A 13,445-nucleotide genomic window follows, 5' to 3' on the forward strand; every position below is an offset into this window, starting at 1 on the left:
TAATTAAAGAGGCCTTATGGAGCTCTTTTGGGAACAGAGACCCTGAGACATGCCAGGACCTTACTGTATCCTCTGTTGTGGAATCACTGTGAGACAGGTGGATCAGGCCCAAACCACACAGTTCAAAACCTTAAACCTGCCCCTCTCCTGCAAAGGGATCAAGGATGACAGGTGTGCAGTGTATTGCTGGTCCCACGCTTCCAGCAGGCTGGTGGTTTGGTGAGCTGCCCCAAAGCCTTTGTGAGGAAGGACACAGAGCTGGTGAGCCCCAGGGGCTGGAGGTAGCCTGGATGTGGAAGTGCTGTTCCTGGAGGAACCGTGATCCAGAGAGGGAAAGGCAGGTTCTCAAGTCTCATCACATCTAACAGATTCTGCCTGCTGTGGTGCACGTTTCCAGGATGAGGGGGGCAGGATGGGCAGCACAGAGCCTGGCTGTGAGGGAAATGCAGTTCTGGGTAATTCTAGCTAAGCACCTTAGACACCAGCTCAGCTGGCTGACACTGTAATATCATTAGAATAAAACATTTAGATGACGTGGGCTTGGGGAGTAGGGTTGTGTGGTGAAGTTAACCCTGCGGTTCTGGGCTCCCCTGGACTTGTGAGATCTTGGGTGAATAGTTTGACTTGAGCCATAGTTTGATGAGTGTGTTTGAGCTCCTTTGCAGCCTGCTGTTAGGAGATACTGTGCAAGGGCAAGGGCTGATGGGCTGGCACCAAATGGATATGGTAGAGCTGGAAGAAGGATTAGGATGGTCTGGGATCTGGAACATCTGAGGCTGCAGCTGGGAATCATATACCCACCTACCAAGTGCCCAACAAGTGCAAACACAAATGAGGCTGGGAACCCTGGCCAAACTATGCAGACAAGATCTGGGCAGGGGTGGGATGTCTTGTTTCTGTATGAAATTTCCTGGATGGAAATAACCACACCAGCTCTGGTGAGCTCATCTGTTCTTGCTTGCCAAGAAGATATTTCCAGGATTTTGGGATGCTGCAGCTAGACAATTGGATATGCAAGGATCCTGGAGAGGTGGCCAAGTCCACCAAGCCAGAATTTCCACATGGAGGAAAGCAAACACATTGGTGGTATATGAATGGATGGGGGTGTGGGCAGGCCTGGACGCAGGAAGCAATTTGCTTAAAATTACAGATTATTTGGCCAGATTTCCAAGCTGTTATCCAAGCCAAAAGCCCTCCCTCCCTTCCTGCACAGGCCAGGGGAAAGTGGTTGGGTTTCAGTCCTGGCTTAACTGTACAAGGACCAGGTTGGTGCACACAGGTTTGGTCAGCAGAGTGGGAGGAGGTGGCAGCACGTCCCCGTTGGCAGATGGCAAAGTGGCTGGGGAATGTCAGGGCCCTACCAGTGCTGGATCAACAGGACAGCAGGGGAAGTGTGGTGCCAGCCAACACACGTCAGAGCATAGGCATGTCACACATGAGGGTCTGGGCACCTCCTTGCTGAAGAGAAGCTCCTGTAGAGGACATGGTGATGTTCCAAGAAGCACCTCCAGGATGGGCATAAACTGTACTCAGAGCAGAGATTATTCCCTCATTTTACAGAAGGCTTTTGCATTTGGCCTTGGTCAATGTTTACTGTAGGAGCAGAGCATACCTCTGAAGGAGGTGTGGAGATCAGAGCTGTTCTGAGTTGGGGGCGTTGACCAGTAATGAACATCAGGAATGCAGAGAGGTGTCCTAAACAAGTACCAATACCCAGGGCACATGAGCAGTGGAAGCACCAAATCCCACTGGCTATGGGCTGTGGATGCCAAAGCTGCTGAAGGGAGGCATGAGGGGCCTGTTGCCAGCTGTCAGAGGAAGCCCTGGCACAGACCACAATTCCCCACCACTTAGAAGCAAAAAATGGGCCTTTTGCAAATTATTTTGGGCATGTGTTTAATAATTAATCATCGATTTTAGCAAAGACTGCATCACAGAATTGCATGGGATTGGAAGAAGATCAGCCTTAAAGAAGATTGTGGATTTATGCTGGGGAAAATGTAAAGGATTTTGCAGGATTTCAGAGTTATAAAAAAAAAAAAAAAAGAAGAAAATTAAAATAAAAACGGGATCGTTCACTTGTGCATGTGCTGCCAACTGAACCTCTATTGCCCCGTCTGCTGGGGAGCCAAAGGAAGGACCTGCTGGATGGAGAGCTCAGCAGCGTGGGAGTATTTGCCCTGGCGCATTAGTACTTACGATTAAAGCCTAATTACAAAAAATAGACGAAAAACCAGCTGAAGTGCAGCCTGACCTTAATCTGCCTGGAGACGGGTTTATTTATCTCGGCCACTTGTTTACAGTGGGGAATTTCAGCAGATTAGGCCGGGGAGCGACCCTGTGGGAAACAGGAGAATTTCTTTGATGGTTGGGAAACTTGGGCGCGGGATCGGAGTGCCTGTCTTCTCTGGGGCCAGCAGCCAGGACCACTGGGCTGGGAAGGCTCTGACCCCCCTGTCCCTGCACCCAGCCCTCTCATCAAAAAGCATTTTTGTTTAGAGGCTTAGCTTAATCGTGATCTGCCGCTTTGTTCCCCACTTAACCTCCTGCTATCAGAAAGTTCAGATGAAGGTTTCTGCAGCATGTGAAGAGACATGGAGTCTGACCTGGTGTGGCATTTCAGCTCAGGACAGGAGTCACTTTGTGTTGTCAGCTGATGTCACTTGACCACAGGGCTCAGAAAACCACTCTATTATATCTCCCAGATAATTATCATGACTGAGACAGATGCAAATCTCACTTCCCTTCTGGTTCCCACCTCCCCACCACATCATTCTTTCTGCAGGGGAGCCCAGGGGCATAATGTTTTGGCATGCAAAGGATGCCTCAGAGGGCTCTCAAAAATAGGCAGCAAAGTCATGAGGCTTCCGAGGAACGCATATTAGCAGAGCTGTGGAAGCCAAAATTCCAGCGGGTGCATCCCATTCCTGGGGGCGGTAGAGCTGGAGCACCAAGCCTTGTTACTGCCTGTCAGCCAAGCTCTGTGCACCCTCAGAGGCATGAGTTGAAACTGCCTGAGGCTGCTTTTCACACAAGCAGCCCCAAAGTGGGTGAAGAAGAGCAATGACAACAGGCTTGAGCACTGATGGGAAGGGAATGCCCAACACCCAGAGTTGAGTGCAGGTTTTATCTCATGGCCACCCGAGGAGGTTGGAAGCTCTATCTCCTTCCTTAAGGAAGACTCACTTTCTGGAGCTGAGACCTGCTTTTTACAAAGATGCCATGTTTAAGTATCCCCTATGGAGTCTGCAGGAGCCTAGAAGTGAGTGACATAGACCTGCTCTGGTAAGGATGGGCCCCTAAGGAGATACCTCTTTTACACGTTAATTAATTGCTGATGTTGCAGCTTAAAAATCTTAATCGCCCCTGTTCATCAGAAGGAAGTGAGCTGTTGGTGGGGTTTCTTGGGAGCAGAGATTGAGCTGAACTGGGCAGGGGCTGCTTTGGACAATTGCTGATGCTCGTGCCTGCAATTGCTTTTCCCATGCCCATTCCTGGATGTGATGCTGCTGCCACCATCTGTGTTGTGACATGGTGCCGTCTCTCCTGCTGAGCCAGGCAGCTCCAAGGAGCCAGATATGCACAGCCTCTACGCATTACTAATGTTTTGAACCAGACATGCCCACAAGTTGCAACTGGCAAAGGATTGGTCTGGGGACATGCACCCCAAAAGCACCACCAAAGCTCAGCTGTAATGCAGAGCAGTGGAGAGGCACCAGTGTGGAGCCAGGCCCAGGACATCACTTCTCAGCCTGGGTTTGCCTGGCGCTGTCTGGCAGAGGGACCAGCTGATCTGGCTCCTGTCTGGTCTGCAGCCTTGCTTGGGGCTCTTTGGCTGAATGGCAGGGCTGTGCAGCTGGGGAGCTGCTGCTCAAAACACAGCCAGCAAGGGAGGTGGTTTGGTCTTGTCGAGGAATCTCCGTGTTGTGTGTGTTGGGTGATGTTGTATGCCACTGGCTGTCACTTTGGGATGGGAATTTTGGCTCTGGGAGTGATGGAGAGGTGAGAGACAGCAGTAGGCTGGGCAGGGAGAAGGAAGGTGCTCCAGGTCTTTACTGAGCCTATGGAGGAGAGGCAGGGAGGGTGTTTCTTCAGAAGCTGAGCTGTCCCATTTGTGTGATGGGATTTGACATGGGCAGAGAGAGGAGCAGCAGGAACTGTTCAGCCCGAGGGGATCCCTGGGGATACCTCACATTGCAGCTGTGGCAGCCCACAGCCATCCCACCCCTCAGGGAAGCACAAGGGAGGGGGGAAACACGCTGCATCCTAGCAGCCTTGCAGGGAAATTTGGGTAGAAATGGAATTAGCTAAAGGAGAATTCACGAGTTTGCACTTAGGTTGCTGTAGCCCTTATTGGAGCAGTGAGTGACCCGGAATAGTCTGCAAGGCTCAGTTAGCAGCACCAGCATCAGCCCTGTTTTATGAAAGGATGAGCTGAATCTTAATGATGACAGATGTCCTTGATCCTGGTTTTGCCTCTGACACAGCAGACAGCATCATCAGCATCATGTGAGATCCCATGCTTGACACAGAGGGTGTCAGTATGGGTGTCCTACTGGTGAGCAACATGGCTTGTGAGATCCAAAGGGCTCGCATCAGGGAGAGCCCTTGCCTGCAAGACATTGAGCCAAGCTCCATGTTCCTTTGCTGGTTCCTCTGCAGGCTGGGGGCTAGTAGGGATTGAAAAAGGAAAAAAAAAAAAAAAAGAAAGAAAATACACCAAATCTCCTTCTTAAATAGTTGAATGCAAATGGCCTGAAGAACAATGGTAGATGAAATAGCATTCAGAGCGGGTTTTAAAGCACTTGGAACGTGGGTAGGATCAAAATCAGGTTAGTCTTTGGAGATACAGACTCTGCAGCTTGCCAGGGTGTTTTTAAGCATGCTTTGATGTGTAGTTCAAACACTAGATTTGTCCTGGCAGACAGAAGCACTCACAAATTCATACACAGCCGCTCTCCCCTTCCCTCCTCCCCACTGTCCCCCATCTCATGAGATTATAATTTAGCTTCATTATAGAGGAGTTTTACTTTGTTCTGGTTTCAGCTGGGATAGAGTTAATTTCCTTCTTATTTAAAAGCTGTGTTAATCCCCCTCCTGGGTCTGTGCATTATGCTGAAATGAGTTTACAAACCTCGATGGAACCTTGCAGGCTCTCGGGGCAAGCGTGGCGGCCGGAGAGCTTTGCCCTGCACGCATCGCGGGGGCACCTCTGTGATTTTTTGGCTTTGTTTAGGAGCCCTGTGGGTGTGCGTGGTGTTAAACCCGCACTGCAAGCTGGAAGAGAAATCCTGCTGGCTCCGGCAGCTTCGCAAGTGGGGTGAGATGGACGTCTGTCCCCTGGAAGATGGCAATTATGGTAACGAGCTTCCCAACATCACTAACGCGCTTACACAGAGCTCCGGTCACAGCCAAGGTGAGTCCGGGCGGGGAGTGGAAATGCAGCTGACAGCCACAGGGGTTGGGCCCAGGTCAAAACTCACCCCAAAGCTGAGAGAACTCGCTTCAGCTGCTGGTGACATTTCTGTGAATCAAAGGAATATAAGATATTTGTCTTCACAGGCTCTGGTTTTATATATAAACATTTGCTTCTTTGCTACAAGGTAAAGTTGCCCATGTTTTGCGTTTAGAGACTGTTTTAAAGCAATTTGACTTTAGGGGAGTTTATAACCCCTACAGTCTGTGCAGGTTTGTGCATGGGGTAATACTGCTTGCAACAGAGCAGAGCTGAGCTCAGAAGTCCTGAGTGATGTGAAGGTAAGGAGCTGGAGATGGTGCAGAGCCTGTTTCCCAGCCCTTAAGCCTCGCTTTAAGGCTGTTATTCAGGTGGTAGGGAAGTCATTAGCCAGGAATGTTAACGCAGTTCAAGTGCAGAGCATAGACAGAGCAGTGTAGTTGAGAGGTTGTTCCTTAGTGCTAAAATAGTTTCTCAACCACTGACAAAGCATTTGATCCCTTTAAATTTAAGCATTCTTTCTCCTTCCTTTTGCCTGAAGTAGATGTTAATTGAAAGTTACTGCTCTTCACATGGCTCTGTCTGCTGCACTGGAATTGCTCTTCGGTGTATTATGTGTGGCCAAAGTGGTTAAAAGAGAGGGGGACAGCAGCCGTGCCAGAGGGGAAACTTCATTCTCCTGGGTGGGGTCAGTCCATCAGCAGCAGTTTAGGAGTGTGGCTGTCCTGCCAATCAGCCCAGCCATGGCAGGACTGCATAACTCAACCTCCCTATGCTCTATGCTCTTCCTCAGGGAACAGCTTAATTTAAACCTGGCCTTGCTCCATGTCCTGCACCAGCCCAAGGACTACCCCCCTGGTATTTCCAGCTCTCCCATGGATTTGCTCTGGCATTTGGAGGAGGTTGCTAGGGCTGAACAGAACACTTTTTTTAGACCTGCAGGGAGTTCCCAAAGCACATGCCAGGGGTGTCCCCTTCTCCCTGTGCTCCTGCATCTGCAAGAGGGGGACTGAAAGCAGCACGGATTCTGGAGGTGTCCTGGGGTTCATGTTTGTGCATATGCAAATACTGCTCCAGATTGTTGACAGCCTCTTTTATTACTGAAGAACAGCTGATTCTTGAAATCCTTCCTGGTAAAGTGAGCAGGCTTGGTTCTCAACATACAAACACCTGTTTAATTTCTCTCCACCTCAGGGTGCCTGCAGCATTCTGGCTAATTGCTTGTTGCCATCGTTTCCGGAGCATGTTTACCCAGCCTCCCTGGATCAGCTTTGAACAGTGCCTTTTGTTTTCCACCCTTGAATGCATTTAACTCGGCCCCTCTTGCGGGTTGCAGGACCTAACATGGAGCACTGCACCCCCTTTGGGGCTTCCCGTTTTGCAGCCTGCCAGCTGTGCTTGGCCTCCATGATCCAGTGTGGCTGCAGTGATAGTGGGACTGCTCCAGACAGGTTTTTTCCTCAGAATAAACCACTTGTCTTGATCGGTCTAGATGGGGTGAAATGCTAATCCAGCATTTGGTAGTTTGGTAGAAATGCCTATGAACTTACAGAGCAGTTCCGAAGAGGAGTGCAGATATCCGGTGCAGGGCAGCAGTGGGGTTTCAGATGATGCTGTCTACTCCTTTCCAGCCCTCTCACACAGCCCACAGAGATTGCTGGAGGGTGATGATTCCTCCCCATTACCCGGAGGCAGATGAGACACACTCGTGTGGTTCCCTTCGTGGCTTCATGTGCTGCTGATCTAAGAAGCTGCAGTTGAGTGAAGCTGAGACTTTTGTTGGAGTGGAGGTGGAGAGCTCATGGTGCTTGCAGGGCAGTAGTGCTGAGGAAGCCCAGTCCTGACCCTGGGGCAGCTGCCTGCATGCTCAATGTCACAGGGGGGGGAGCACACTGCCAGGTTTCAGGGTGTCAGCCTTGTGTGTAACAGTGGATTGTGGTCACAAAGCAAAGAGTGAGTGGTCCCTGCCTCTTTTCTCACCTCTCTGACCAAGTCAACTATTCTAGCAAGTTACTTAGCAATGCTGTCTGAGGAGACATTAGTCTCCCTCAGAGATGGGGTAGGCAGTAGAAGTATCCAAAGCCAGAGCTCGTGTCCATCTCGGAAATTACTAGGGTGAGACCAGGTTTTGCTGTCATTGCAAAGGCAGAGCTCTGCCCAGGGAGGTCATGTCTGGGAGGAGGAACAGGCTGCCCCTGCACCACCAGGGATCTGATGTGTTTTCTCTTTGCAGACTCTCTGGCCAGGCCCAGACGAACCGTGTTCACCCGTGCGATCGAGGGCTGTGACCTCCACTGGCAGGACAGCCACCTGCAGCGCATCATCAGCAGTGACTTCTACGTGTCCCCCTCCTACCAGCGGGAGGGCGAGAGCCTCCTCTTCAACTCCCAGGGACAGCCACTGTGGCTGGGTGAGCATCCAAACCAGCAGCCCCTCTCATGGCCTGTGTGGTAGGGTTGTTAGTGCAGTCACCTGAGGCTACCCTGAGTCCTTGCAAGTTTCTGCATCCTAGACTGAAATGGCTACCCTGGCCCTTAGCCTGAGGAGCAGGAGGAGCAGAAGAATTCAATGCCTACCCACACCCCAGCCACAGTCAGAGCAATCGCCACATATTTACAGTCTGGGCTTCTCTTGGGCAGTTTGGACCAAGTGCATCATGTCCCTTTTCATCCTGCTGGTGTTTAGCTGTACCCAGAGCAACCTCTGGGTTGCTCACTATTTTCAGTACAGGGGGTCTGGACACTAAAGTTTCTTGAAAATTGACTGCAAAGCACAGTGGTATCCTCTGGATTTTCTCTTTCCTGCTCTCACCTTCTTGTTAGTCTTCCCTTAAAGGCAATTAGCAGTCAGTACAATTAAGCCTCATGGGAGCTTAAGGTATACTGGGCCAGGCAAGCCCAGAGGCCTCCTGTGTTGTAGACTTTTGGCCCAAGTACCTCAAGCCACACAAATTCTCTCCTGCAAAGTCATGACCCCAGGCAGATCTGTTTACCCTCAACAACTCCTTGTCTGGGATGAGAATGAGTGAGATATGAAGGGCTTGGAGGGAAACCTGATGTGGCTGTTAGCCCTAAGACAGACCCCAAAATGGGAGATACAAGTTCCCACCCACCTCCAGGAAGGGGGACTACTTATCTCGTACAGTCCAAGAGTTGAATATATGAACACACAACAGGTCAAAGCACACCATTGCACTGTTGTCCACTCCAGAAGCTGGGGTCTGCCACCAGGAAAGAGAATATTTAAAGTTGTCTAGAGATGTAGTTTCTGGAGTAGGAGGCACTAAGTTGCTGCTAATGCCAGGAGACAGGAAGGGCTCATATGTAGGCTGTTGGTACACCTTAGCTGGAGCATAAGAGGATATTTCTTCTTTGGGAAGAGTTCTGGGCAGCTGCAGGCAGGAGGTTTCCTTCCTGCACAGCCACAGGCAGCAGTGGTAGGTTAGTACATGCATGGACACCATCTAGAAGGGATGTGGTGGCCACAGCTCTCCTGTCCTGAGCCTTATCTGGGTTCTGGTGAACCCTTTTCCCCAGTGGGTTGGTGCCTGTTCTTTTTCTGATGTGTTTGCCATGATTTTTGGATTTTGCGCTTCTGCTTTCTTGGCACCTCTTCAGGGACTCAGTGCTAGGAGAGGAAGGTGATTTGTCAGCAACTTCCAGTGATGAATTCAGTGAGAAGATGAATATTTCATCCATTTAGCAAATGAATCGAGGGAGCAACAAGAATCTCTTTTACAGATGTGTTTGTTCTGAAATCTCTTCCTCATGTATTCCTTGTGGGTGACCTTTGGGATGTGGATACCCATTTGTGGAGGTGGTTGTCTGCATTTCCAGAGCTTTCTGAACTCTTCCAGGAGTAGAAATTATCCCTCTACGATAACTTCAGATTGTCTGTCTTTGCCTGGGTTTTTTTCTCCCCTTGGTAGGACATTTTGAAAGAAAATGGGATTTTTGCTGCTTGTTATGCAGCATGTCATGTCATCTGCTCCTGCTAATTTCTCACTCAGTCATAATCCTCTCCACAGTTGCTTGTGATTTCAGGTGAGCAATAAGCAGCAGGAGCAGATGAATTCCTAAGCAACTGTGAGTCTTGGGAGGGGGTTTCGTGCAACTGTTCCTAATAATAAAACACCAGGTAGGAGAACTGCAGAAGGGACAGGATGTCTGCAGAGCTCGCTCCATGGAGGTGTTAAGGAGTCAGTTCAAAGCATCACCCCAAGTCTGCCAGTGCCAGGACCCCCAGCACAGTGCTTGATGCCGAGCCTCACCCTGTGTATCCTCACCTGTGCCATGGGAGTAGTGAGAGGAATCAAGATAAGCCATGCAGATTTTAGAAGAAATGAGCGGCAGGGTTGTAGCAGCCTGTGTTGGAGCTGTCGTATTGCAGCAATGGTGTGCTGGAAATGCTTCCATTAGATAAGCTTTGCGGAGGTGGGGATTTAGGTATTGACGTGGCTGCTGTGGGTTGAATGTGGCAGGAGTCCCGTTAGTATTCCTGGTAGGCATCCTTTCCAGGAGCAGGGAGAAAGGGATGAATTCAAGACAGGAAGCAGGAGTTTATCCCGGGTGTGGGGAACGTGAGAAGAAGATGCCCCACGAGCACCATGTTGTCAGTGCCTGTGCTCCTCTGGTTCAGCTGTGCCCTCTGTTCCTTGCCTTGCAGAGCACGTCCCGACAGCCTGTGCTCGGGTGGATGCACTGCGCTCCCACGGTTATCCCAGAGAAGCTCTCCGACTAACCGTTGCCATAATCAACACCCTGCGACTGCAGCAGCAAAGGCAGCTGGAAATATATAAGCATCAGAAGAAAGGTATGAGTAGAGCTACATGAGAAGTGCCTTGTGATGTCTGGCCGGGGTGCCTCGGTTGGAAAAGTCTTCTCTGCCTTGAGGAGGCAAGCATCCAGCCTGGATGGGCAGTGAGGTTTTGAAGGATTTTAGGAATAAAAAGAGGATGGATCATCTTTGGAAGGAGGGTGAGGTCTCTCAGGAATTATTTAAGGGGGTTGCTAGGGCATGTAGGAAAAAAAATAGAGAGGCCAAAGCTCAGTTGGAACTTGACAGCTTTTGTAAAGGATAATAAAAATGTTTTTACAAATATATTAACAGCAAAAGGAGGAGTAAGACCAACCTTTGTTCTCTACTGGGTGTGGGAAGGAACTTAGTAACTATAGGTGAGGAGAAGGCAGTGGTGCTTAACACCTTCTTTGCCTCAGTCTTTAGGGGAAGGATGACTTGTCCTCAGGACAACTGTCCTGGGTTGGTAGATGGTGTCAGGGAGCAGAATGGTCCTCCTGTTATCCAGGAGGAGGCAGTCAGAGAACTCCTGAGCCACTTGGATGTTCATAAATCTATGGGACCAGGTGGGATCCGTCCCAGGGTGATGAGGGAGCTGACAGATGAGCTTGCCAAGCCTCTCTCCATCATTTACCAACAGTCCTGGCTCATTGGTGAGGTCCCAGGTGACTGGAAGCTGGCCAATGTGATGCCCATTTACAGAAAGGGTGGGAAGGAGGATCCTGGTAATTATAGGCCAGTTTAGCCTGACCTCAGTACCTGGTAAGGTAATGGAACAGTTTATGCTGAGTGTCATCATGCAGCACTTACAGGATGGCAGTGTATCAAACCCAGCCAGCATGAGTTTAGGAGGGGAAGGTCATGTTTGACCAACCTGGTCTCCTTTTATGACCAGCTGACCCACCTGGTGGATGTAGGAAAGGCTGTGGATGTTGTCTATTTGGACTTCAGCAAGGCCTTTGACACTGTCTCCCACAGCACACTCCTGGAAAAGCTGGCAGCCTGCGGCTTGGACAGGAGCACTCCTTGCTGGATTCTTGTTCTTATTCCCACTGTTGCTGTGTCTGGTTGCCTGTAAGGGTGGCCCAGGCAAGTGCTGCCTGCATTAAAGAGGAGCTGCCTGACTGCAGAGCCGCAGTAACTGGCTGTGTGTGCTACTTCCACCTTGCATTTCCTGAGTAAATGTACCAGGAGACAAGCCCAGTGTTCCTCCTTTTGCAGTTGCAATTGGCAGGGAGCCGGGGTCAGTTACTGCAGTGCTGCTGAAGATCAGCAACTCTTGGTCCTTGCCAGCTCAGCCAGCTTGAGATCACCAAAAGATGGAATTTCTAAGAATCACTGGAATTATTTGTCATCTCAGGAGAGATTTCTGCTTGTGTTTCCAAAATATTTGGGCTACCATTGCAAATCAGTCCATGAGTTGAAGGTCTGGCATTACAGACCTTATATTTGGGAGTCTTCAGACCCTCATGTCCTCTTGAAACAGAGAATGAGTCTCTGCATCTTATGTGGCCTTAGGGACACCTTTTTGTGTGTGTGTGCCTGCTCTCTCAGTTGTCTGTGCAGAGTGACTGCTCCTTGCTGCTCCTTGGCCTTGTGAACTGCCATGCCAGAGTTTGCCCTAGAGGTCTCTGTGACCCAAGTTGTGGGATAAGAAAAGTCCTCTGGTCTCAGAAGCCTCTCTGGGTGCGGAACTTGTGTTTAAATTCCTTACTTTTACCACCATCCTGTTCTATTTTATCCAGAGCTGCTGCAGAGAGGAGCAACAACCATCACCAACCTGGAGGGCTGGGTAGGCCACCCTCTGAACCCCATTGGCTGCCTCTTTCTCACCCTGACCGAAGCTTGTAGATTAGAAGAGGAAAATTGCCTTGAAATTTCAGGTACCAAGTGCTCCTCCTGGATCCTTTCCTGGTGGCTGTGGCTGAGGTGGGTGCAGATGTGGGGCTCTGGACACCTGGACTCTGAGTTCTCCCTCTCTGCCTTGGCAGGAGCACCAGGTCAGAGCTGCAGTGCAGACAAGGAAGGTAGTGAGTAGACAGAAGCAGAGTTTTCTCAGCCTCAGAGTTTGCAGCCAGAGCAGAGCAGGTCCATGGGAAGCCTCTGGTGTCAGCTGTGTACCCTGTTGCACATGTCTTGGGTCTCCTGCATCTCCTAGTGAGAGGAAGGAAGGGAGGGTGAAGCCCACATCTCCACCGGGGAGCTTTCATCTGTCGTTTCTGGGTAATCGAAAGCAGGCAGGAAGGGACATGTGGGTCTTGCTTCTGAAGTGGGAGATTTTTCTTTGCAATGGTTCTATTGTCTGGGAAGATTCTTTTAACCTCACTGCATCTCCTCTCCCTCCTTTCAGACGCTGGGGACTCCAAACCGCCGGCGTACCAACACGTGCCCGTTGTGACTGGCAGCCAAGACGGTGACGAGTCCTACCTGTCCCTGGCCTTAGAGGTGGCCCTGATGGGGATGGGTCAGCAGAGAGTGATGCCTGAAGGTCTCTATGCCCAGGACAAGGTGTGCCGCAATGAGGAGCAGATCATTGCCCGGCTGCAGGACCTGGAGCTGGACCCAGTGCTGGTGCAGACCCTACGGAAGCAGTGCATCTTGCTGCTAGAAGGTGGGGGCTTGGCTCATCTAGCTGACTTTAGTGTCTTAGCCGAGTGCTGGTAACATCTCTGAGGTGCCCTTTTCAAAATTTATGCCCATCCTGCTTGTTCCTGTCTGGATGTGGTGCAGAGCCTGTAGGATGGCTGCTCTGCTCTATCACCTGGAAAAGCAAGGGTTTGTTGGCATCCCTACAAGTCAGAGGCAATATGGAGAAGGGTGCTAAGCACGTGGCTTCAGTTTCTTATTTTCTTTTAGAAAAGGGAAGAGCATCCTTGGATCCAACTTGAGTAACACACCAGGGAGCTGAACAGCAGATCCTCAGAGCTTTGGGGTGATGCAAACCCCAGCCACAGATCCTGCTGTGCTAATTATGGCTGATGGGCTCTGCTTCTGCCTAGGTGGTCCCTTCAGCGGCTTGGGAGAAGTCATCCACCGGGAGAGCGTCCCCATGCACACCTTTGCCAAATACCTGTTCTCTGCCCTGCTGCCCCACGATGCTGACCTGGCATACAAGCTGGCTTTGCGGGCCATGAGGTTGGTGCATGTTTAATTCTGTTTCTGCTCCCATTTTTGCCTCTCTTATGCTTGTTGG

At 50.4% G+C, this 13,445-nt stretch overlaps 1 protein-coding gene across 1 annotated transcript in view; it reads left to right on the top strand.

The window, feature by feature from the left end:
• ZSWIM5 (zinc finger SWIM-type containing 5) overlaps positions 1-13,445 on the top strand; it is a 96,213-nt gene that overhangs the window by 75,628 nt on the left and 7,140 nt on the right. Inside the window, exons 5-10 of the mRNA XM_066324986.1 lie at positions 5,237-5,416; positions 7,689-7,865; positions 10,121-10,267; positions 11,998-12,135; positions 12,603-12,863; positions 13,252-13,387. Of these exons, the coding sequence (XP_066181083.1) occupies positions 5,237-5,416; positions 7,689-7,865; positions 10,121-10,267; positions 11,998-12,135; positions 12,603-12,863; positions 13,252-13,387 (1,039 nt within the window). The remainder of the gene's footprint in view (positions 1-5,236; positions 5,417-7,688; positions 7,866-10,120; positions 10,268-11,997; positions 12,136-12,602; positions 12,864-13,251; positions 13,388-13,445) is intronic.

The sequence above is a fragment of the Sylvia atricapilla genome, chromosome 9 (genome assembly GCF_009819655.1).
Source record: "Sylvia atricapilla isolate bSylAtr1 chromosome 9, bSylAtr1.pri, whole genome shotgun sequence".
Taxonomy (NCBI): Eukaryota; Metazoa; Chordata; class Aves; order Passeriformes; family Sylviidae; genus Sylvia; species Sylvia atricapilla.